The sequence below is a fragment of the Mobula hypostoma genome, chromosome 3 (genome assembly GCF_963921235.1).
Source record: "Mobula hypostoma chromosome 3, sMobHyp1.1, whole genome shotgun sequence".
In the NCBI taxonomy this organism is placed as follows: Eukaryota; Metazoa; Chordata; class Chondrichthyes; order Myliobatiformes; family Myliobatidae; genus Mobula; species Mobula hypostoma.
The window spans coordinates 63,090,590-63,114,519 of NC_086099.1; the positions used below are offsets into that span (position 1 = coordinate 63,090,590).

A 23,930-nucleotide genomic window follows, 5' to 3' on the forward strand; every position below is an offset into this window, starting at 1 on the left:
CTGAGGACTGGGAGAAATTCAGAGTTCAGCAGAGGAGGACAAAGGGCTTAATTAGGAAGGGGAAAAAAGATTATGAGAGAAAACTGGCAGAGAACATAAAAACAGACTGTAAAAGCTTTTATAGATATGTAAAAAGGAAAAGACTGATAAAGACAAATGTAGGTCCCCTGCAGACAGAAACAGGTGAATTGATTATGGGGAGCAAGGACATGGCAGACCAATTGAATAATTACTTTGGTTCTGTCTTCACTAAGGAGGACATAAATAATCTTCCAGAAATAGTAAGGGACAGAGGGTCCAGTGAGATGGAGGAACTGAGTGAAATACATGTTAGTAGGGAAGTGGTGTTAGGTAAATTGAAGGGATTGAAGGCAGATAAATCCCCAGGGCCAGATGGTCTGCATCCCAGAGTGCTTAAGGAAGTAGCCCAAGAAATAGTGGATGCATTAGTGATAATTTTTCAAAACTCGTTAGATTCTGGACTAGTTCCTGAGGATTGGAGGGTGGCTAATGTAACCCCACTTTTTAAAAAAGGAGGGAGAGAGAAACCGGGGAATTATAGGCCGGTTAGCCTAACGTCGGTGGTGGGGAAACTGCTGGAGTCAGTTATCAAGGATGTGATAACAGCACATTTGGAAAGCGGTGAAATGATCGGACAAAGTCAGCATGGATTTGTGAAAGGAAAATCATGTCTGACGAATCTCATAGAATTTTTTGAGGATGTAACTAGTAGAGTGGATAGGGGAGAACCAGTGGATGTGGTATATTTGGATTTTCAAAAGGCTTTTGACAAGGTCCCACACAGGAGATTAGTGTGCAAACTTAAAGCACACGGTATTGGGGGTAAGGTATTGGTGTGGGTGGAGAATTGGTTAGCAGACAGGAAGCAGAGTGGGAATAAACGGGACCTTTTCAGAATGGCAGGCGGTGACTAGTGGGGTACCGCAAGGCTCAGTGCTGGGACCCCAGTTGTTTACAATATATATTAATGACTTGGATGAGGGAATTAAATGCAGCATCTCCAAGTTTGCGGATGACACGAAGCTGGATGGCAGTGTTAGCAGTGAGGAGGATGCTAAGAGGATGCAGGGTGACTTGGATAGGTTGGGTGAGTGGGCAAATTCATGGCAGATGCAATTTAATGTGGATAAATGTGAAGTTATCCACTTTGGTGGCAAAAATAGGAAAACAGATTATTATCTGAATGGTGGCCGATTAGGAAAAGGGGAGGTGCAACGAGACCTGGGTGTCATTATACACCAGTCATTGAAAGTGGGCATGCAGGTACAGCAGGCGGTGAAAAAGGCGAACGGTATGCTGGCATTTATAGCGAGAGGATTCGAGTACAGGAGCAGGGAGGTACTACTGCAGTTGTACAAGGCCTTGGTGAGACCACACCTGGAGTATTGTGTGCAGTTTTGGTCTCCTAATCTGAGGAAAGACATCTTTGCCATAGAGGGAGTACAAAGAAGGTTCACCAGATTGATTCCTGGGATGGCAGGTCTTTCATATGAAGAAAGACTGGATGAACTGGGCTTGTACTCGTTGGAATTTAGAAGATTGAGGGGGGATCTGATTGAAACGTATAAGATCCTAAAGGGATTGGACAGGCTAGATGCGGGAAGATTGTTCCCGATGTTGGGGAGGTCCAGAACGAGGGGTCACAGTTTGAGGATAGAGGGGAAGCCTTTTAGGACCGAGATTAGGAAAAACTTCTTCACACAGAGAGTGGTGAATCTGTGGAATTCTCTGCCACAGCAAACTGTTGAGGCCAGTTCATTGGCTATGTTTAAGAGGGAGTTAGATATGGCCCTTGTGGCTACAGGGGTCAGGGGGTATGGAGGGAAGGCTGGGTTCTGAGTTGGATGATCAGCCATGATCATAATAAATGGCAGCGCAGGCTCGAAGGGCCGAATGGCCTACTCCTGCACCTATTTTCTATGTTTCTAAGATGAAGATGCAAAGATACAGAGACAGATGTCAAGATGAAGATAGATTTCAGGCACTTTAGAATTAACTACATTAGGATTGCAAAGTTCTTGATAATTACTGAGTCTTCAACCAGGTTCAAGATTAGGACTGTGTGAAAAGCTACTTAAGCATATTCATTGTTAATTCCCATTCAATGCTATATTATAGATTTGCCCTTAATACAATAAAAGTTCACTTTTCACTGGAATGGTGATGTCATCTGGATCATGAAACAAGCACTCGAACTCACTTAGGTTACCAAAGTCTACAGTACTATTGGAGACCAAACCTTTGCTTGTATGGACAGAACAGGTAGCAATCAAGACAAAGGATAGTTTAGCTATAGATTTATTTTTGCCACATAACAACATTAACAACATGAGCCAGAAAAGAAAAAATGTTACAAGAAAGACATGTGAACTTGAATGCATTTTGATCAATTTAATTACAACAATACAGATTACTACTCAATCTTAAATACACCCCAAAGTATGTTTGCATAACAACTATACATCTGGTTGTTAATTTTATTTGTACATTAAATTTAAATCCCTTGTGTTTGAGACATCTTTATTTGATTAGAAAATAAAAATTGACAACCCAAATTACAATATTCTAAAATGTTGTAATCATACATACACTATAGTAGTCACTGTGAAACAAGAGTCATTATGTGCATTACAAGCATTTCCTTGTTAAGTGTCTTGGCATTGATCTTATTCAGCTGACAGTAAAAAAAAACAAACAAGTACAAAAAAGTGGTCGCTTCCCCTCAGTGTATCAAGAGGAAATTAAGAGAAACCAAGAAACAAAGATTTCATGTGCTTGGTTTATAGAAAGCATTTTCAGGAATGCTTCCAGTCTAACCACTTTCTTCATTAAGATATAGCTTCTGGCACCCCAATCTGTTAAGTCACATCAAATGGGCAAAAGGGGAAAGCAAAGATACAAAAAGACTTTTGAAAATGTTTTCTTCAGTACACTTGCACCACTGCCTCTTTCCATCAAACAATTTTGAATGTGCAATGATGAAATAGATATCCTTCTTCTTGAAAACCATGTGATTTTTAAATTACAGACATTTGACAAATGCTTAAGTTCAATAGTTCACTGCCAAATCAAGTAATCTTGTTGGAGACAAAACAATATCACCCCTCACAGATGCAGCTCGACCAGCTGCGTCCCTTCAGTAGTTTGTTGCTGCAAGATCGTTAGTGTTTATGCAATTGCACAACTTGCAACCAGATGAAGGCTGTTATGGAAATTTCAATATGAACGTGACAAATTGAAATCAAATGCAACTATACTAAGTGGTTGGCCTATATTTTTAAAAAAGTGATTGCTTTTTCTGTTTGAGTTGACATATTTGCCTAGTGAAAAGTTAATTACAGCATGCCAAAACCTTTTGAGTATGTGATCGCCTTAAGAAGCCTTTCTTTCAGCTTGTCCTTGGTAGAATAGTCTGGAAGCAGCAGTACATTGAAGCATGTATGTGTTGTTGGTAACCTGACAAGAAAAAAAGAGAAACACTGAAAAAATCATGGACTATTCACATTTATAGCAAAGGAGATTATTCACCCACTTAGTCCATACTTTTAAAAGAAGCTGTTTAGAATAGCAGTAGTTTTCATCTGAGGCCCTGTAGTCTATGATACATCCATATCAATCCAAGTTCCCTTTGAATTATTGAGTGCTTATATTTTACCGACTCCCTTCACTCCAAGCTCACAGTAATCAGAAATACCATCCAGTTGTAGCAATTATATATAATATAATTATGAATCTATGTCCTGATGCTTCTAATAAAATTAAAGCTGACTGGGAAAGAGAACTTGAGATTACTATACCGACTGAAAAATGGGAAAAAATTCTTCAGTTGGTGAATTCATCCTCGGTATGTGCTAAGCAAAGGTTGATACAGTTTAAAGTAGTGCACAGGGCTCACATGTCCAAAGATAAACTATCTCGTTATTACTCTTATATTAATCCAATATGTGATAGATGTCATTCCGAGATAGCTTCTCTAACCCACATGTTTTGGTCATGTCCCCTGTTGCAGAAATATTGGAAAGATATTTTTGATATTATTTCAACGGTTTTAAATATAGACTTACAACCGCATCCAATTACTGCTATTTTTGGACTACCAATGATAGATTTAAATAATTTAACCTCTTCATCACGAAGAATGATTGCATTTCTTACTTTAATGGCCAGAAGGTCTATTTTATTGAATTGGAAAGAGATTAATCCTCCTAAGGTATTTCATTGGTTTTCACAAACTATGCTGTGTTTGAATTTGGAGAAAATTAGAAGTGCAGTTTATGACCCTTCCATCAAGTTTGAAAAAACTTGGAGGCCATTCATTCAGCATTTTCACTTAATGTAATATCTTTATTTCCAAACCTATTCTATTTCTCTGTACTGTTGTTGGAGGGGAATGGAGTCATTGGCACTGAGGTTTTCTTCTTTTTCATTTTTAAGTTCTTAGATTTGCCCAAGTCTTTTAGTTTAGTTGATTAATTTTGTCTTTCTTTTGGGTTGGGGTTTTCTTTTTGGTTTTGGTTTTTTTTTCCTTTTTCATGTTTTTTTTTAGTTTTTTTTGATCTGTTTTATCAGTTGTTAGTTTTACATGATTGGGAGCTTTGTCAAATTTCAATATTGGACTTTACAATTACTGTTTGTAAGTGTAACAATTTATCTCCTATTGTTTGTATCATTGCTATGTTTTGTTTATATATTCTAAAATTAATAAAGAGATTGAAAAAGAAAAAAAAAAGAAAGAAAGAAAGAAATACCATCCAATAATATTTCTACCATTATCTTAAATTTCTGGGAAAGGAGTTACAATGATAGGCAATGTTGGGAACAATATAGCGATGCAGAGTGACGTGGAGATGGGTTACATTGCTGGAAGTGCGAAGCTTATCCCATCTTAGTGTCTCATATTTCCATAAAATATGATCAAATCTCAACCCAGGCTTCTTGATTCTAAAAGTAAACCCAGTCTAGCTACTTTCTCCAAGTTGTAAAATAGAGTCATAAAACACAGAAACAAGCCCTTTGGCCCATCTAGCCCTTGATGAGCCATTAATCGGCCTAGTCCTATTGACCTGTACCCAGACCATAGTCCTCTATAACCCTCCCAATTATGTATTTATAGAAATTTCTCTTAAATGTTATCAAGTCCGTATCCGCCACTTCTGCCAATAGATTCCACACTCTTGCCACCCTGACTGAAGTTCGCTCTCATGTTCCTCTTAAATATTGAAATTAACATTGATGATACACATCCTCAAAATTAATATTTTCCAGTTCCAACAATATCCATAGAAATTTCCTCTTCACTCTGGTCTAACCACAATGCAACCAGATCTCTATGCAGTACTCTAAAGAATGGTTCATGTAGTCTGCCTGATCATGTAATCTGTCTCAGTCATTATACACAAATACCTTTCTTTTTTAAAAAACCTCATCTATTTTTCCTGCTGTTGCCAGAAAATTGCATACATGCACTCCAAAGTTTGTTTCACTGCTTTTCTCAGCACAGTTCTCCTTCTATGCTATTCCAAAAACATTACCTTACACTTCACTGAACTGGAGTTTTCAAATGCCACTTCTATATCAAGTAGCAGAGTCCGTTGATATCTCCTCCAGCCTGCATATCTTTCTTCCATCGCTATCAAACAAATGGTCCGTTTTTGTTTCACCAGAACATTACTTAATTAATTGCAGTCCCTACATTCAAGACTAAATCATGATAAATCTCATGACAACCACAGGCCCTGTATAAAACCACTTCAGGTTTTAAAATCCCATTGATTAATGACTAATGACTAATTTCTAAACACAGGAGTAAATACATACAACTCATCACTTAACCTGAATCTCATGTTTTACTTTCTGACCAATCTGCCAGATAATGTAGATAGTCAATTACTTGACAATAATAGAATCAGCTTTCTGGGTCACTTTTAAGTACCTATTAGCCTCATATGATCTTTTAGCAAATCCATGTTGATTATCCTCATTTGTGCCTCTGAGTATTTCAAAGGTTCATTTTATTGCCAAAGTATGCACGTATACTACAACTGATTCTAGTCAGATAGGCATGAAATACTGAAAACCATGGGAGTCACTGAAAGGAAAGACATCAACCTCCCTCCCAGCATGAAAAGGAAGAAACAAAACTCACAAACCACAAACGCCTCAACCCCTCCCTTGCACAAAAACAAAACAGACCACCATCAAAAACCCCCAAAAGGTACAGCGACATCAAACTCTCAACCCCGACTCCGCTAAAAAAAAACAGCACCAACAGCACTAAGCTTCCAACCCCCTCTCCCACACATACACAAAATCCAACAGATCACCCTCACAGGAAAAAACCAAGATCAGATCCCAAATCCCCAACCCCTCCCTCACATAACCTGGAACCCCAACCCACCAATCAGCAACAAGAAAATACAGAACTGAAGGAGAGCAATTGGTGTTTAAACTGGGAAAGCTGTACCATGGCGTAGTCTAGGAATGTGATGGTGTATTGACAGAATCACACATTACAGGCAACATACAATACATGCCAGACTCATCCTGCATATAAAAAAAAGTACACCCTGTCCCACAAGTCTTGATAGAGCAGTTTCTGCGAGCCCAAGACTTCTCCAGACTATGAATTCTTGATTGGGTCAAACACGGCCAAGGAAATTTCCTGAACATAGAGCAATATTTGTGGGAAGGACTGAAAACATCAAGGGCACGGAATGTAGTTTGGCTGAAGAATTTAAATATTGCTCACCAATGACCCAGTTGGAATCGCTAGAGAAGTAGCTCTATTTTGGGTTCTAACAAGTAATGAGCAAATAACATCAAGAATAGATTTACACAACTTTTTCCTAACCAATCTGGTGTAGATGCATCTGTCCATGACAACACTGGGAAAAGGAACAGTCCGTCTCTATAAATCAAAGATTTAAAAAAAATGGATACAATTTGTATTTTGGATCTCAGATATTTTATGTATTTGCATATTGGGAGAAAAGCTTTACTTAAAGTTTGATAAAGAAAAAATGGAATCCATTACCACACAAAGCAGTTATAAAGTCTAACATTTTCAGTAAGACCTGGAAAGGAATATAAAGAACTGTTGATAGGGTTAAATGAAGAAAGAAGTGAAGCTCCCAATGTCCATCAAATGCCAGCATTCAAACTGAAGATTATTACACTTGCTTTTCTTGCCGATTTGTGTAGCTTGTCCAATGAGCAGTTCAACAAGGTAAACAAACTAGTCACAAAAAATAAAGTTCTTACAACATACCTGTCTGAATCTGGTCCATTCTTGGTTATGATTAACTTAATTTTGCCAAGGCCACCTACAGGAGCCCGATCAGAACCTGTGGTAAACTGCAAGAATTGACGCTTTTGTTCCTCTGGAAGACTGTGGATTATTCCCCAAAAATCTCTTGAATAATGTTGATGATGAAAGGAGAATAAAGAAAAAAATTAATAGCGAAATTGGGTTGAAATTCATCAATTTTCAGTGCTAACATGCCAATTTACAACGTTTGTTGTGACTCATCCCTCACTTTAGATCACGTTAGGAGCTTATTGTGAACTTGATTAATCAGGGATAAAATTTAAATACACCAAGCAATATATTTTTTATCGAAGTCTACACTTTAAAATTATGATATTTTACTTAACAATTTAATAGAAAAACAAATCTTTGCTCATTTTGATTCAAATCAGAAGTGTTAATTTCTGAAGATAATGAATTCTCCAGATATACTATGTATAAAATCCGTGTCTTTCCAATAGTACAGAAAAATGATATCAAAGCACAAATCATAGAAGTTAATATATTATTGTCCACTATATGCCAATCATGAAATGTGCTGAAAGACAGATTGTATTCACATCATTAACAAGAATTCACTTCTGCAATATACTAACCTGATACATTTCTTAATGGGCAATGTAGATGGAAATTTAGGCTTTTTAAGTGGGGAATGCAAAGTAGAAGTAGATACCTTACTATCCTAGATTCTTTTGTGAATCCTCCATCATATTCAGTCGCCTCTTCAAGCGCATGGAAATCCAGATTCTGGAATGCAATTAAATTGGAAATAATAGGTAGCATCAAAACTACTATTTGAACCTACTGCAGGAACCAGAAGCCAAGCACCCAAAAGTGCTCCAAAAAGGACATACTTCAGTCAATTCTGGCTGACACTAGAGTTGGAAGCAAATTGACTAACAAGTAATACTGACGACTTTAATATGAAATAGATGGGAAAGGAAGGAAGAGGGGTCAGACTCTAATTAGGAGCAAATTAGAAAGTTAAAGAAAGGACAAGTAGACAGTACAAGGTAGCTAAATGGAGAATGACAACCAGAGCTTGAAGGGAAGGGACAGGAGATACATAAATGCAAATGTACCTCCAATTTTCAACAAAGCCAAAGATAAAATTGAAGGCTATTTCTCTGAATGCATTCAACATTTGTAACAAATGAATAACAACAAATAGAAATGAATGGATACAATTCAACAGCTATGAAGGAATGGCAAAATGAACAATGGTGGGAATTAAACGGTCCTAGATAATGAATGTCTAAGAGAAACAACAAAATAGGAAAATAGTAGCAGCCCTGATAACAAAGGATAAGGTAATAACAAAAACATGATTTAATTTTAACTAATTAAGTAGATTCAATTTTGGTAGTGCTAAGTGACAAGTGCAGAAAATAGTGCTGATTATTGTTCCTTGGCACCCGAAGTTCAGTGATAATACAAGACATGGTGTAAAAAAAAAACAAGGAAATTGAAGGCAAAGGTAACAAGGATAATGTCATAATTATGGAGAGATTTTGTATGCTTACAGGGTAAATCAACTTAGCAATTCAGTGTTAAGAACAAAATCAGAGTACATAGAAAATGAAAGAAAAACATTTCCAGATTAATATCTTAAAAGCTGAACAATTGTACAATGATTTAAAAAAGTATGATAGTTGAAGAGTCTTAAGTAATAAGTGATTACTTTATAAACTAATTTAAAGCCAATCTGAAACCAAAGAAATAAATACACAAATATGAAGCACAAGCACAAACAGGCAAACAAAATTAAAATTGCAGAAGTTGTATGTTAATATAAACTTAAATTAGAACTTCTTTCTGTTTCTAAGTTTTACTTGTTTTCCTGTCATGGGATGGCTGTGTAGATATGCTGTACTCTATCTGCTCTATGATATGCTGTGCTGCTTTGTAAAATAAGAATAAATAATAATAAAAATTTGAACTACAAAAAAAATTGCAAAAGTAAAAAATTAAAAGTTTATAAAAGTAATTTTTAAAGAGTTAATGTTTAAAAATTAATATACGATTTCCAATAAAATTTATACACCTTTAAAGTACAGGCACAGCTGGTAAAGTGGTTCATTCATTGACGATTTTATCTTTAATTGTTTTATTAAATACAAAGAAAGGTTTACAACGTTGCTCAAGAATGGCAAGCCAAAAGACTGGAGAAATATTAGAAATGAGCAAAAGAGGACGAAGGAAGCGATAAGAAAAGGGAAAGCATAATATGAAGATAGAATAGTGAGACATACAAGCAGATGGTAAACGATTCAGTTAATAAGCGAAAAGGAAGAAGAGATTAACTGAAGTTAACACAGGTCTCTTAAAAGAAGAAAAATCATATTGGGGAATTAAAACAAATATTGTGACCATCCTCACTGAAGGAAGAAAATATCCAAGAAATTATGGGAATCAACAGATCTAGAGAGAAAGAGGATTTGAATTAAATTAGCATTAGTAAATAAATAATATTGTAATTGAAAGCAGACAAATATTCAGAACCCAATTACCTGCATCATAAGTGGATGTGGTCCAAGTGATACTCACATTGGTTGAAATGTTCCAAAATGTCATAGATTCTGGAATGGCTTAGATTTCATATTAACCTAACTTCATATTATCATTTAACCTTTAAGTATGAATTGGCTCCCTGACTAAACCAAAAAATGCAATCGTTATGATTTAGTTCGAAAGCCAATTAATCTTTTCTGCTGAGGTTCTTAAGAGAATAAGGCACAAATATCTGGAAAATCCACCTTAGCCAATCACTCAAGATCAAAGGTAACTTACATCCAGTTTGACTTAGTAGGTTCTGAAGTGGCTAACAATTTGAAAATAGCAACACATTCTTCAGCAGATAGGGCAAGTAGTCAAGGTTCAAGTGATGTGTTCCTTTGGCACTCATACAGGGCTTGTGATGTGTTCCTCTGGCTTCTGTGTGCTTTTGAGGCATGGCCTTGAGCTTCTTAATACCATCCCAAATAGTCCACCTCAACTTTGAGCAGTCAGTTGAGAAGCTCAGTCAGTGGGAATGTTGAGCGTGTTCTTGAATAGTTTTTGAGCACAATTCAGAAAGAAGGGTTTTATTTAGAAATCTGGTGCCAGGCAAGCTAATGTCATGTCTCACCCAATGTATGACACTAAGAGTAACCGGACACCTTTAACGCTGGAAATGTTGCTCTGGGCAAGGACAAGGATGTTGTCTCATTTATCCTTGCAAAGAACTTGGAGGACTTTGTGAAAGCAGCATTGATGGTATTTTTCCAGTGCCTTGAGATAACTGCTATAAGTAGTCCAGGTCTCAGAAGTACATGGAAGGGTATGTCAGTGCTGCCCAATGACTCCCTTTCCTTGATTGACTAAAGATTGTGCTGGATCATTTGAAAGTTGTGATGCAATTATTTAATAATGTCTGTCAGTTCCAAAAGGTTAGTTCTCAAAGTGGCCAACTTTTCTAGCGTCTTGAAGCCAACAGACTATATCACTAGTTTCAAATATAAACAATGGAAAACTAAAACATCCAATTATTAGTTTATAACAATTCATTAATCCAGATTGAGAATAAATTAAACAAAACTTACCTTGCTGCCACAGATTAATTGTTCAATTTCTTCTGGTCTGAAAAGATATTTCAAGGGAGACTCATTTGTAACCATATGGAAACCTCGACTGAATGCTCTGAACTGTTTTTCCACTGACTGGTTCAAAATATAATCTGTATATAGTTGAACAAATTCCTAAATAAGAAAATACAAAAGCTTTTATCAGACAGCTAACATTTAAAATAGGATAACCTAGCACATAAAATATGGCAAGAATAATTACCTTTCTTAAATAGCATCTCAAAGTTATATAGCGATAGGCCCTTTGCTTCAATTTGTGTGTGGCCAAGGTGGCTACCTGAGCTACTCCCGTTTGTCTGCATCTGGCCCACATCCCTGTAAACCTTTCCTTTGTGGTAATCTGACAGTATGAATATTTGTGGGTACCATCTTTTCGATTAAACTCCATTCAGGTGAACATTAAATATTCAGTTGAACTTTCTTGCAGGCAAAGGAACTCAGTTCTCTGCCCAAAATTCATTCCTCAAATGATAGGAAAAAAAAATTCAATTGCTTTTGCATTGCATGTCCCAATCTGCTCATAAAAGCAGCAAATATACTGCAAAACACAAACTGCAGCATCCTGTGTGGCTTTGGAGCTGCTTCTGCCTTCATTTTATTTCAGATACACTGTAATAGATAGTATAGAGCAAACATGATCCTGTAGACTAGATCTATTCATGTGTAACTTTATTCCAGAATCCATTCATTTTACTCTAGAAGCACTATTTTGGAATTATGCTTCATGATGCAAAGAGCAGAAATCAAATTATTCAAATGAAAACATCTAATGGATTCAAGCTGAGGCAGTGAAAATGTGTATCTTACTCCCCTATACCTCCCAGCATTTACTTTCATTCAGCAAATACCTTTCAAACAGTTTGTGAAGTAATATGCCCAACACATTAACACATTATCTCTCCATTCCCTGACCACAGAAAAGTTTAAAAACAACCAATAGAAACCAATATCCTAACACGTGCTTCTGAAACAATATTTAATCGTTGCATTGTGTCCATTTTACATAAGTATACAAATTTACTAATTGAGATCACTGTAATAACCTTTTTATTCTGGTTTGTGACTGGGATCTCATCACTGCTTTCTTTTAGGTTATGAATTATTGGCACTCCAAATAGGTCATTATATGATACTTTAAATGTGATCATCATATCTTCTTCTATATTTCCTTCATATTCCAGGACTTCTTTGAAGCTTCGATACAGTATCTGCAAAGAATTGATTTCAAAAAATCAATATGCATATTTCAAAGATTATCCTTCAAATACAGTCTTTAAGTATGTTAGCCTAATTCTATCACTCACATAATCAGAAAGATCATTGATGGTAAATAATTTTATAGAACATAGGAAAGTACAGCACAGGAACAGGCCATTTGACCCACAATGTTGTGCCGAACCAGCTAAAAAGCAAGTCACAAACACCCAAACATTAATCCATCCTACCTACACCTTGTCCATATCCCTCCATCTTTCTTACATCCATGTGCCTATCCAAATTTTAACAAACTCTAATGTATTGCTTCTACCACCATACCAGGCAGCACATTCCAGGTATCCACCACAGAGTTAAAAATAATAATTACCGTTCACATCCCTTTTGAACCTACCCCCTCTCACCTTCAATGCATGCCATCTGATATTAGACATTTCAACCTTGGGAAATAGCTACTCTCTGTCCATTATCTGTGCCGCTCAATTTTGTAAACTTCATCAGATCTCCCCTCAGCTTCCAGCACACCAGAAAAAAAAGATCAACCCAAGTTTATCCAGCCCCTCATGATAACACATGCTGTCTAAACCAGGCAGCATCCTGGTAAACTTCTTTTGCACCCTCTCCAAAGCCTCAACATCTTTCCTATAGTGGGGCAGCCAGAACTGTATGTAATACCCTAGATGTGGCCTAATCAGTTTTATAAAGTTGCAACATAATCTCCTGACTTCTGAATTCAGTACCTTGACTAATAAAAACAAACATTCCATAAGCCTTCTTAACCACCTTATCAACTTGAACACATTCCCAAGGAGCTATGAACTTGGATCCCAAGATCTCTCTGCTCTCTTGCATCTGCCCTAGCAAGATGCAACACCTCATGTTAATCTGGGCTAAACTCCATCTGCCATTTTACTGCTGATATCTGCAACTGATCTATAATTGCACGGTATTCTTTGCCAGTCTTCTACACTATTCACAACTCCACCAACCCTGATATCATCCGCAAACTTACTAGCCCAACCATCTACATTTTTATCCGGGGCATTTATATACAGAGGTACCAGCACAGTTCCCTGCAGAACACCACTAATTACAGACCTCCAGCTCAAACAAGTCCCTTCAACTACTACCCAGTCTTCTATACACAAGCCAGTTCCAGATCCAAATGGCAAATTCACCTTAGACTCCATGCATCTTAATCTTCTGGATTAGCCACCAAGGATCTTTACACCTTACTAAAAGCCATGTAGACAACATCCACTGCCCTACCCTCAATAGCTTTCATCATCTTGTCAAAAAAAAAAGAAATCATGATCTGTCAACCCTCAAAACCACGCTAGCTCTCCTTAATTAGGCTAAGGTTTCCAAATGCTAATTTATCCTATCGCCAAGAATTTTCTCTAGCACTTTCTCCTACAACTGACATGAAACTCACCCGTCTATAGTTTCCAGGATTTTCCCTTGCTCCGTTCTTAAATAAAGGTACAACACTAGCCATCAGTCCTCTGGGACCTCGCCTATGGCTAGAGAGGACATGAAGATACCAGTCAAAGACCCAGCAATCTCAACTCATTCCAACATCACTTGAAAATGTTTGTACTCTTTCCTCATTGTCACTTGCATACTCTATTTAATTGTTAAATGGTTAATTATGTACAAATTAATTTGAAGCCTCCTTTAGCTTAGAAACATAGGTATTCTAAAATAATCCTCTGCTAAACTAATTCAGCCACCTCTTTCAGTAATCTTTTTACTGAAATAACTCATGTGAAATACCCATTATGCCACCTAATGAAGCCTGACCTTATCCTCAGTCAAACCTTCAAGGATTAGAATACATTTAGTAAAAATGTAATCCATTTTCTATCAAAACATACTAAAATTTGTCTCATTCTAACCAACTCAGCACAAGCCAAGTACTAAATCAAAAACCATCATAATTGCTATGCAACTCAAGTCATGTTAGAAAAAGCATGTGCCTAATAAGCAATGCTGTTCAAGTTCTCTAAGAATTCATTTACAAAATTACACTGAATACTGTACTTCCATGTTTTATGACCCCTTTAAACAATTAACCTACTCTGTTAACTTCCAAACAGGCATTTACTGTAAAGCTGGTCAAAATTTGTCATGTTCACTCTATGAAGTGCCAATCCCTTCATACAAATGTTATAAAGAGGTACAGTAGTAAAGTAGGCACTTCAGCCCACAGAGCTCATTCACGCCATTAACCACCTATTTACATAAATCGTAGTTAATTCTCCCTGCAGTTTCATCAACTTCTGGTTCTACCACTCACAAGGGCTAATTAATTTATCAACCTGTCTTTGGGATGTGGGTGGAATCTAAAACACCTGCAAGAACTCCACACAGTTAGAGAGAACAAACTCCACACACAGAAACAAAATCCAAGGTCAGGATTGAACCTGGGTCTCTGGTACTGAGGCAGCAGTTCTCTTAGATATGCACTGTGCATATAATCTATCCAATCAATAAATAGTATTAAACAGAACAGGACAGCATTTACTGGCCCACAATGTGCACCGATCATCTATGTTACTTCATCAATCTAACCTTTCTCTCACAGGTAGTGCTCCATTTTTCTTTCATCCATATGCCCAAGTCTCTTAAATGTCTCTATTGTATCCACGTCTAACACCAACCCTGGTAGCGTGTTCCAGGCACATATCACTGTTTAGAACACCGTACCTCTGACATACTCCCTATACTTTCTTCCAATGACCTTAAACAGATGTTCTCTGGTATTAGCCACTGCTACCCTGGGAAAATAGTGTTGGCTTTCCACTCTGTTAATGCCTCTTATCTCATACACCTCCAGCTTGTTTCTTGAAATCCACTTGCCACCACATGACAAAGAAGCAGAATTAGGCCATTCAGCCCATTGAATCTGCTCCAACATTCCATCGTGGCTGATCCTAGATCCCACTCAACCCCATACAGCTCCCTTCTTACCACAGCCTATGATGCCCTGACCAATCAGGAAACTATCAATTTTTACTTTAAATATACCCATGGTTTGGCCTCCACAGCTATCTGTGGCAGAGCACTCCAGATTCACTAATCTCTGGCTGAAAAATGTCCTCCTTACCTCTGTTCTAAAGAGTCACCCTTCAATTTTGAGGCTGTGCCAGTTCTGGACACCCCCACCATAGGAAACATTGTCTTCACATCCACCTTGTCTGGTCCTTTCAACATTCGGTAGGTTTTAACCTTACCAGTTGATTCACCAGTAATTTTATATTGACTTAACATTTTGTTACAACTATATTCAATTACAGTTAATAAAAATTAACCTCATAATAATTAGGAGTATTAACTTACAGGATGAGAGCCAGCAAGATCTTCTAAAGTTCCCTTTTTGCCCATCAATTTCCTGTAAACTACCATAGGGAAGTGGACATCAAGGATGCAGTGATTGTAAATCGCCAAACCCAGCACTATTCCAATTAGTGTGAATTGCCCATCATTCTCAAAAGAGGTAGGGTTGAACCAAAATTGTTTTGTAAAGCTGTCATAAGTAAACATTCCTACAGGAAGAAAAATAATCAAACAAGTTCCCATTGGAACAAAACAATTTGAATTACCCAACCACATAGGCTAAACACCTAAAGCATTGGGATTTTTAACACAGTAATCCCTGTACTCCTACAGTTTTATAAAATCTTAATTATCAACATGGATTTTGAGTTTACCCATATTCATTTAATAACCCACCAGCAATCCACTCAAACATGATACAAAGATTTTTCCTTCATCCGATCCATTCATTTAAATTTACAGAGATACATCAACAGATTAGTAGTTGTATCCAAAACACTGAGCCATGTGAATGGCAAATGCTTGAATGGAGATTTTCAGAACACTGCAGATATTATCAAATTTTCACTTCTGAATCAAGACCAAAACTCTGTTTTGTTTTATGTAACAACAGTTTAGGACTATCAATACAGCAATCCATCTTAAAATTTCCCCCCCCCCCCCCACACGACTACTACATGGCAAGAAATCTCTGGATATTTCACTCAATAAAAGATTGTGATAACATAGATTACTGAAGTACTCAATGTACCAAGGTTGGAAAAATACCTATATCAGGATTAAAAATCTCTTCAACAACTAGCTGAAAGAATTCCTTGGAAACGCCACCTTCATCCACTCCTTGTTCACCTTCAAATTCCACGTACAGTTGCTTTTTCAAATCTGATGGGTTCTCAGTGGCAATCATTTCCAACTGCAAACAAAGCAACTTAAATAAGAAACCACAATGTTAACCTAATCGGCTCATGAGGGGTCAAATACAATCATGGGACCTTACGAATCCAAGCAACAACAGACTTGGCTGTGTCCCAAAATTGTTCCATTCAGTAGAATTATCATTTCCAAGGAATAATAAAAAGCACTCTTCCAGTGGACAAAGTACAGAGTAATTAAGAGAAACACAATCTGATATGGTAACATATATAATCTGTTTCATGCATGATGTAAAGGCTTTGGGGTGAAAGGAGGAAAGTCACTCTCAGCAGGCTGCTCAGCCTCTGACCTGCATGTGTCTGATCAAAATATGCAAACAAATTAAAGAGTTTGGGGCCCACTGGTACAAAGGATTACGTCACACCTGCCAAATGATTTCAAATTTTTAAACATACATTGGCCTCTCTAATCTGGTGCCCATTCCAATATGAATACTGTACTAAAGATTGAAGGTCACATTTATCTCACTTGCCAGTTTGAGATTTTCCCCCTTTACTCATTTTGATGTAAAGTGGTGAATCATGATCTGTGGACACAGCAGAAAATTCAGGTCATGTAACTCTATTGCATGACTGCTACAGTGCTCTGAAACATTTAGCTTGTGATGTTTACAATTAGCTCACCAAAAGTAACTGTGTGAATGCATTCCATATCTTGCAATTTTCTACAGGAGCAGAATGGGATCTCTTTCCCCATTTACATTTCTAGTACCAAACTTAACTAAATACTGTACAAATTCTCTCGTAATTTAAAGTTGGGTAATCTTTTAACTTTGTTTTACAATCGTTGTTCAAGATACTATCCAAAACGAAGATGTGTTTTATTAGAAATGAAATATACATTTTGAACATATTAGAGACTGTTGAAAAATCATTTTAGTATCTACACTAGGACCACCAGACTCAAAAAGTTACTTTTCCCAAGCAGCAAGGTTGATCAACACCTCCGCCCATTATACACCTGGCCAGCAGCACCACTTTTTTCAATTCATGCCAGTTACCTCATGTACAATCCCTTCTGTATCTAGCAGCACTATGTACATACAATGATTACAAGTTACCCTATGTGTTTTTATCATTGTGTTCTTTATCTAATTTTCTGGTGCTGCACTGGATCCACAGTAAGAATTATTTCCTTCTTTATACTTGGGTACCGATTATATTAAACAATCTTGAATCTTAAACCTATTAAGAAAAACCTTCTGGCATGTGTGTATAAAATGTAGCTTTGCAAGAAAAATAATGGTACATACCCGCACAAGAGCATCATCAATCAGATGATCACGCCTTACTTTTAGTCGAAGATAAGGTTGAACTTGCTGTCCTTGTACCAAATTGTACAACACAGTTATACGGCGTTCGCTGAACATTCGAATTCTGTTGTCATAATAGAGGCCTTGACTTTTAGTATAGGGAGTAAGGAGGAAAGGACACGTCAAGAAAGAAAATTTCTTCTCACTATCTACTTTAAAAAATATGTAGTCCTTATCCACTGCAAGAACATTGTTTAATGATTCATTAACAAATTCCTCATAAGGTATGACTGGTCGACAACAGTCAATAGCCTTAGAATTAAGTATTTTTTCGAAAGGGTCCACCCGGGGGCCTTTCTTGTAATTGGTTGTCTCAATTAAAAGATTCTGTTGCAAATTCTTCTCTCTGGTTTCTTGTGAGGATTCCTCATCATCATTCTCAAAGGTCAACACACCACCCATTAAATTTGCATAGTACACCAATTTTAGACACTTGGCTGCAGCAACTGCAACATCATCATCATTCACCAAATTTCGACAACTGTAATCATTGCTGATAACTTTGTATGTAATAAGCTGTTGAAAGACCTCAACCATTCTACGGATATCAATAGCACTGTATGTTGACCACAGTCGAATCAGATCAGCTTGTGCTGACAGAGGAAGTTTGCACATTGCTTTGCAAAACATAGGCAAGGCTCCTTCCAGATACTCAGGACTATGAAGGTTATGATTTTCCATCACAATTATGAATAAGTTTAGGTAGGTTGCATCTCTGTTATATGCATCACGAGAGGTTAAATCACATTCCACATCTGGTGACAGATACATCAAAGCATTAATTAGTGCAGTTTCAATCTGGTTATGTACTAAAAGTTTTCTGTATACCCGCCGAACAGATTTCAAATCTATAGTTAACTCTTCTGGCTTAAATGATTGCTGAAGATAATCACATGATTTCTGTTGAGAACAGCAAGGTACTGAATAGTCACATCCAACAACTGCTCCAGCTTTATGATCTTTTTCCAAATTAGCCCGCATATTTTCTGGTAAACAGTTCAAACACTTTTTCTTCATTTCAGGTTTCCTGAAGCTCTTAACCAGTTTTTCGGCACTGGAGAATATCTGGCCAATGACTCGCACCAGTAGTGAGAGGTCTCCCGTTTCATTGCAAACACTTAGAATTTCATCCACTTTTTCTTCAGTAAGATAGCTGATGGCTGGAGATTGAAATAAATTATTCACAAATTGGAAGAATCATCTTTGTTTACCCACTCATCAAGATAAATACAACTTTGCACCAAGCTAATTGAATGTTTGCACACATAAGCTGCTATCAGAATAAGCTATTGCCAGTAAGCAAGAATGGGGTACTTCATTACCTTACTTCATATCACTAATCTTAAGAAAATATGAAAACTTTCAATTATGACTTCTCAAATAAATTATGTTAAGCCCAATGCAGGTACAAATTTCTATTTCCTCTTTTTCTCCAATAATTGCAGGTAATGATTGGACATAACACAGTGGGTGTTTTACTATACATTTGCAAATGGCTCTTAAGGACAATGGTCAGTCGTTCCTATTTCCGATTATTTCAGCCTTAAAAGTCCAGTGTGTTTTTGTTTTTGAGTTTTGTGTTTTTATATATCAGATATGTAGGCTTGCTGGAAGTCAAAGCAACAATGGCAGGCAAGGCAAAATAGAGAACAAGGCTATACAAACCATATCGCTTAATAATGTTAGAAAGAGAGGATAATGTACAAAAGGTTATGCTCAATGAAGCAGCAATGATTTTCATGATTGCTCAATGAAGAATACAGTTGAAATTGATTTTAAATTTTATATAATTTTGGAACCAATATTTTAAGATAAACAGAACAGTAACTTACTTTAAAAAAAACAATTTTACACTTCGTATTTACTCTACAAGGAAAAACTGAGCCATACCTTGAAAGTTGTTCCACTTCTGTTTGTCACTACCAATCACATCAGTGTCGTTTACAGCAACGTTGAGATCTCCATGTTTAAGCTTGTCAGGTGAAATGCTTTGGCAAACCAATGTTTTTGCTTTCTTGGTGGGCCAGCCGGTACATAACTCTGCCCTAGTCTGGTACAACTCCAGGGCTCTGGCTGCAGCCTGATTATTATCCAACTGCTCGAAACCAGAGCAGGAAGCACAGTTCTCATTTGCACAGAACTCATTTCCACAGCCTTTTGTTAACTGAAAGTAGTAATTTTCAATCAATTGTTTGGCAGCTTCACGTTTCCTACAAGAAAAAGTGTTCTTGTTTAATTCAAATGCCTCATTTAATTTAATTCAATTTCAAAATGTTTACTTACTGACCAGCAGAGAAGGTCAATTACTGACTAATTAAATTAATTAATTAAATTTTATGTATTTCTCAATTTGCTTTAATCCTATTTGCAAACATGTGTTAGAGCTTTGGTTTTCTATGAAATCCAAGTTATTTGACCTCAAGTTCTAAATTATTTTTGTTTGACACAATAATAGCTGTCCACACTTCACAGAAGTTATAATAATCAGACTGAGTGCATGTTAATATTTCCTGTATAGTTCCACTATTTGCAGAAATTTGGAAATGGCTGCAAAATATCAAACCTTAACCAAAGCAACATTCTGTTACAAGCACATTATGCTCAACCAATTCCGTCATTTGGACACTTTGTCCACAAAGCTAATTTGTTTTTTCTGGATGTAGACAACCAAACAAGTTGACTCTGTCCACCCAAGTTGTTTCCTGTGAGACACAAGCTTCAAATAGTATCCAGACATAACATGAAGCCCCTACGTTTTGATCTTCAACATCAGATCACTCAATAATCTTGGATAGTTTGTTATAATCAAAGGCTTCGGGCATATTTTAAGTGTCTCTGTAAAACATTTACAAACAATCCAAGTTTTTTTTAAAATAATGAAAATAGAATAAAATACAAAGAGTAGATGTATTTACAAAAATCTTTTTATTTGAACAAATGATTAAAACATTAATAGAGTAAAATGGCTCTAAATTTACTTCCACGCAAGTCACCTATCCTCGAATAATACACGTGGCAAAACCTGAAGAACAGTATGCCAAATGCATCTGGGCTCTCTCTGCAGTAAGGAGAGATTTCGCTATTCAATATCAAGTTGAAGACTAGAATAGGAGATCTGATGGACAAGAATTTTACCTTCAGCTCACCTCCATTTTCACTTTGACTGCACATACACAGCAGCTCAATATACAATGAGCTACAAACACAGATATCCAGCAGAATCACTGGATGTCAGTCAACCTGAATGACACGGGCAGTTAATAATTGCACTACCTTCATCAGTTCTATATAAAATGAACACACAAACTGCTGGAGGAACTCAGGTTAGGCAGAGCTCCTTTTTATATTTTGCTCTGGATTTCCAGCAACTGCAGAATCTCTTGTGTTCACAATTTAAGGGATACAGCAATATTACATGTTAACACACAATTTCCAGCTAGATCTGCATTTGGTTATGCAATGAGATATTGCACATAAACACCAGAAAGATGCAAAGCACAAAGTAACATAATAAAAAAAAATGAACTGTTACTTGTTTGTGAACTGGCTGAGAAAGATCCCAGTGATATCTAAAGAACGACGAATGCATTTAGATTCAACCTGAAACAAAAATAAAATTGCACACTCAACAATACAGCTTCACACTCACTCAGTTGCTTCTTTTAGGAAGTTCCTGGGGCTTGCTCTCTGTCCACCCAATCCTACAGCAATTACTACCCAAGCCTGGAACAATTAATTCCAATACATGGATGTGTCCCTTTGGGGTGAGGGGTGAGAACAGAGAGAAAATCTAACACAAATTAAACAGGAAAACAGTCCACAGACAACTTAATTGCATGGTTTTTGTCTTTTCCCCCCAAAAACAAATAAGCTTCTTGTATACAACAAGACCATGAAATATAGGAGCAGAATTAGGCCATCTGGCCCATAGAGTCTGCTCCGCCATTCAATCATGGATGATCCTTTTTTCTCTCTCCTCCTCAACCCCAGTTCCCAGCCTTCTCCCCATAACCTTTGATGCCATGTTCAATCAAGAACGTATCAGTCTCCTCTTTAAATACACCTAACGACCTGGCCTCCACAGCTGCATGTGGCAACAAATTCACCACCCTTTGGCTAAAGAAATTTCTCCATATTACTGTTTCGAAAGGGCGCTCCTCTATCCTGAGGCTGTGCCCTCTTGTCCTAGATTCTCCCACCATGGGAAACATCTTTCCACATCTACTCTGTCTAGCCTTTCAACAGTCGAAAGGTTTCAATGAGATCACCCCTCATCCTTTTGAATTCCAGTGAGTACAGACCTAGAGCCATCAAACATTCCTCATATGATAACCCTTTCATTTCTGGAATAATCCTTGAGAACCTCAGCTGGACCCTCTCCAATGCAAGCACATCTTTTGAGGGGCCCAAAACTGTTCACAATACTCAAAGGTGATGCCTCACCAGTGCCTTATAAAGCCTCAGCATCACACCCTCTATTCTCGACCTCTTGAAATGAATGCTAACATGGCATTTGCCTTCCTCACCACCGACCCAATCTGCAAGTTAACCTTCAGGGTGTTCTGCACAAGGACTCACAAGTCCCTCTGTATCTCAGATTCCTGGATTTTCTCCCCGTTTAGAAAATAGTCGCACATTTATTTCTACTACCAAAGTGCATGACCATACATTTTCCAACATTATATTTCATTTGCCACTTTCTTGCCCATTCTCCTAATCTGTCCAAGTCCTTCTGCATCCTACCTATTTCCTCAACACTACCTGCCCCTCCACCAATCTTCGTACCTTCTGCAAATTTGGCAACAAATCTATCTATTCCATCATCTAAATCATTTATATAAAGCATTAAAAAACTGGTCCCAACACCAACCCCTGCAGAACACCACTAGTCACTGGCAGCCAACCAGAAAAGAATCCTTTTATTCCCATTCACTGCCTCCTACCAATCATCCATGGCTCTTAACTTGGTAAGCAGCCTCAGGTGTGCCACCTTGTCAAAGGCCTTCTGATAGTCCAAATATACAACACCCACTACATCCCCTACTTGTAATCTCCTCAAAGAATTCCAACAGGTTCGTCAGGCAGGATTTTCCCTGAAGGAAACCATGTTGACTTTGTACTATCTTGTCCTGTCACCAAGTACTCCATCACCTCATCCTTAACAATTGACTCTAACACCTTCCCAACCACTGAGGTCAGACTAACTGGTCTATAATTTCCTTACTGCTGCCTACCTCCTTTCTTAAAGAGTGGAGTAAGTTTGCAATTTTCCAGTCCTCTGGCACCATCCCAGAGTCCAATGATTTTTCAAATAATAAGCAAAACATGAAGTCAAAGCAGCAAGCAGCGTTCTTACCAGATGGTACCTAGTTACGTTCTACATAGTTTTTGTGATTAAGACATAAATATTAATTTTCTTCATTTTCCCACCGTGTCGGCAACGTCAACACGAATGTAAACACCCTTCCCTCAAATTGAGTACAGCCTTTCGTATTTGTTTCAAATACATAAACACACACACATAATGACCAGATAATTTTATATTCTAGTTTGCAAAAAGTGCCGTGAAATGCAAACGCTTCTCTGAAAAGATCTTTTTAGAATTACCCTGGGGAATATGTGTGAATGGACAGTAACTATTGCGAATTTGGTCATATTATGTTGGGTCATAATATTAAGTATTAACGTTTCATAGTTGCCTAACATCAACTGGCATTTCATTTTGACTCAACCCAGTGTATCAATTCACACTACAAGGACATCATGTTACAGCACGGCGACCACCGCAAGTGCAATAGCAGCGACCAAAAGACTCTGCTATTTCCACCACAGGAAAGTAAGACAGCCCCTGGCTGCACTATAATCACACACGCTGTTGTTTGTTTCCCCAGATCAGACCCGAGTGACTAAAGCCAGGGTTCATAAAGTTGAGGCCCTGTTTGGACATCGCCCGCTCGATTTCTAGAACCGTCGCAGCTGTAGAAACGTCGGACGCACAGACACACTCACCGCTTCAGACTCGCTGGGGAGGGTGCAAGTAGCGCAACAGCGACGTTATTATTAGAAGTCATGCGAATCAGCTGAAAGAACCAAGCCACCGCTTATAATATTAATTTAAATTGTCAATTCGCCTTCCCATCGCTCATTGCACCCAACCCCACATTTATCCACCGCGTACTCA

The 23,930-nt window shown here is 37.5% G+C and overlaps 1 protein-coding gene across 1 annotated transcript; it reads right to left on the reverse strand.

Annotated features, from left to right (window-relative positions):
* Positions 1 to 2,312: 2,312 nt before the first annotated feature.
* On the reverse strand, positions 2,313 to 23,930 carry LOC134343430 (ubiquitin-protein ligase E3A-like). Its single transcript, XM_063042130.1, has 10 exons — positions 23,759 to 23,930; positions 19,640 to 19,959; positions 17,690 to 18,909; positions 16,273 to 16,417; positions 15,508 to 15,713; positions 11,994 to 12,158; positions 10,909 to 11,064; positions 8,001 to 8,074; positions 7,289 to 7,432; positions 2,313 to 3,477 (listed from the first exon to the last, which is right to left on the reverse strand). The coding sequence occupies exons 1-10, from the start codon at positions 23,818 to 23,820 to the stop codon at positions 3,357 to 3,359; spliced, it is 2,613 nt and encodes an 870-aa protein (XP_062898200.1). The 5' UTR covers positions 23,821 to 23,930; the 3' UTR covers positions 2,313 to 3,356.

Bases quoted from the DNA above. Each gene is read 5' to 3' on its own strand.
- LOC134343430 (XM_063042130.1), bottom strand. From the start codon at position 23,820: ATGACTTCTAATAATAACGTCGCTGTTGCGCTACTTGCACCCTCCCCA. The intron at 15,714-16,272 runs GTATTTTTCCAA...TTCTTCCTGTAG, and splicing joins GATTTTTAATCCTGATATAG to GAATGTTTACTTATGACAGC. The intron at 8,075-10,908 runs GTAAGTTTTGTT...ATTGCATTCCAG, and splicing joins AATTAATCTGTGGCAGCAAG to AATCTGGATTTCCATGCGCT.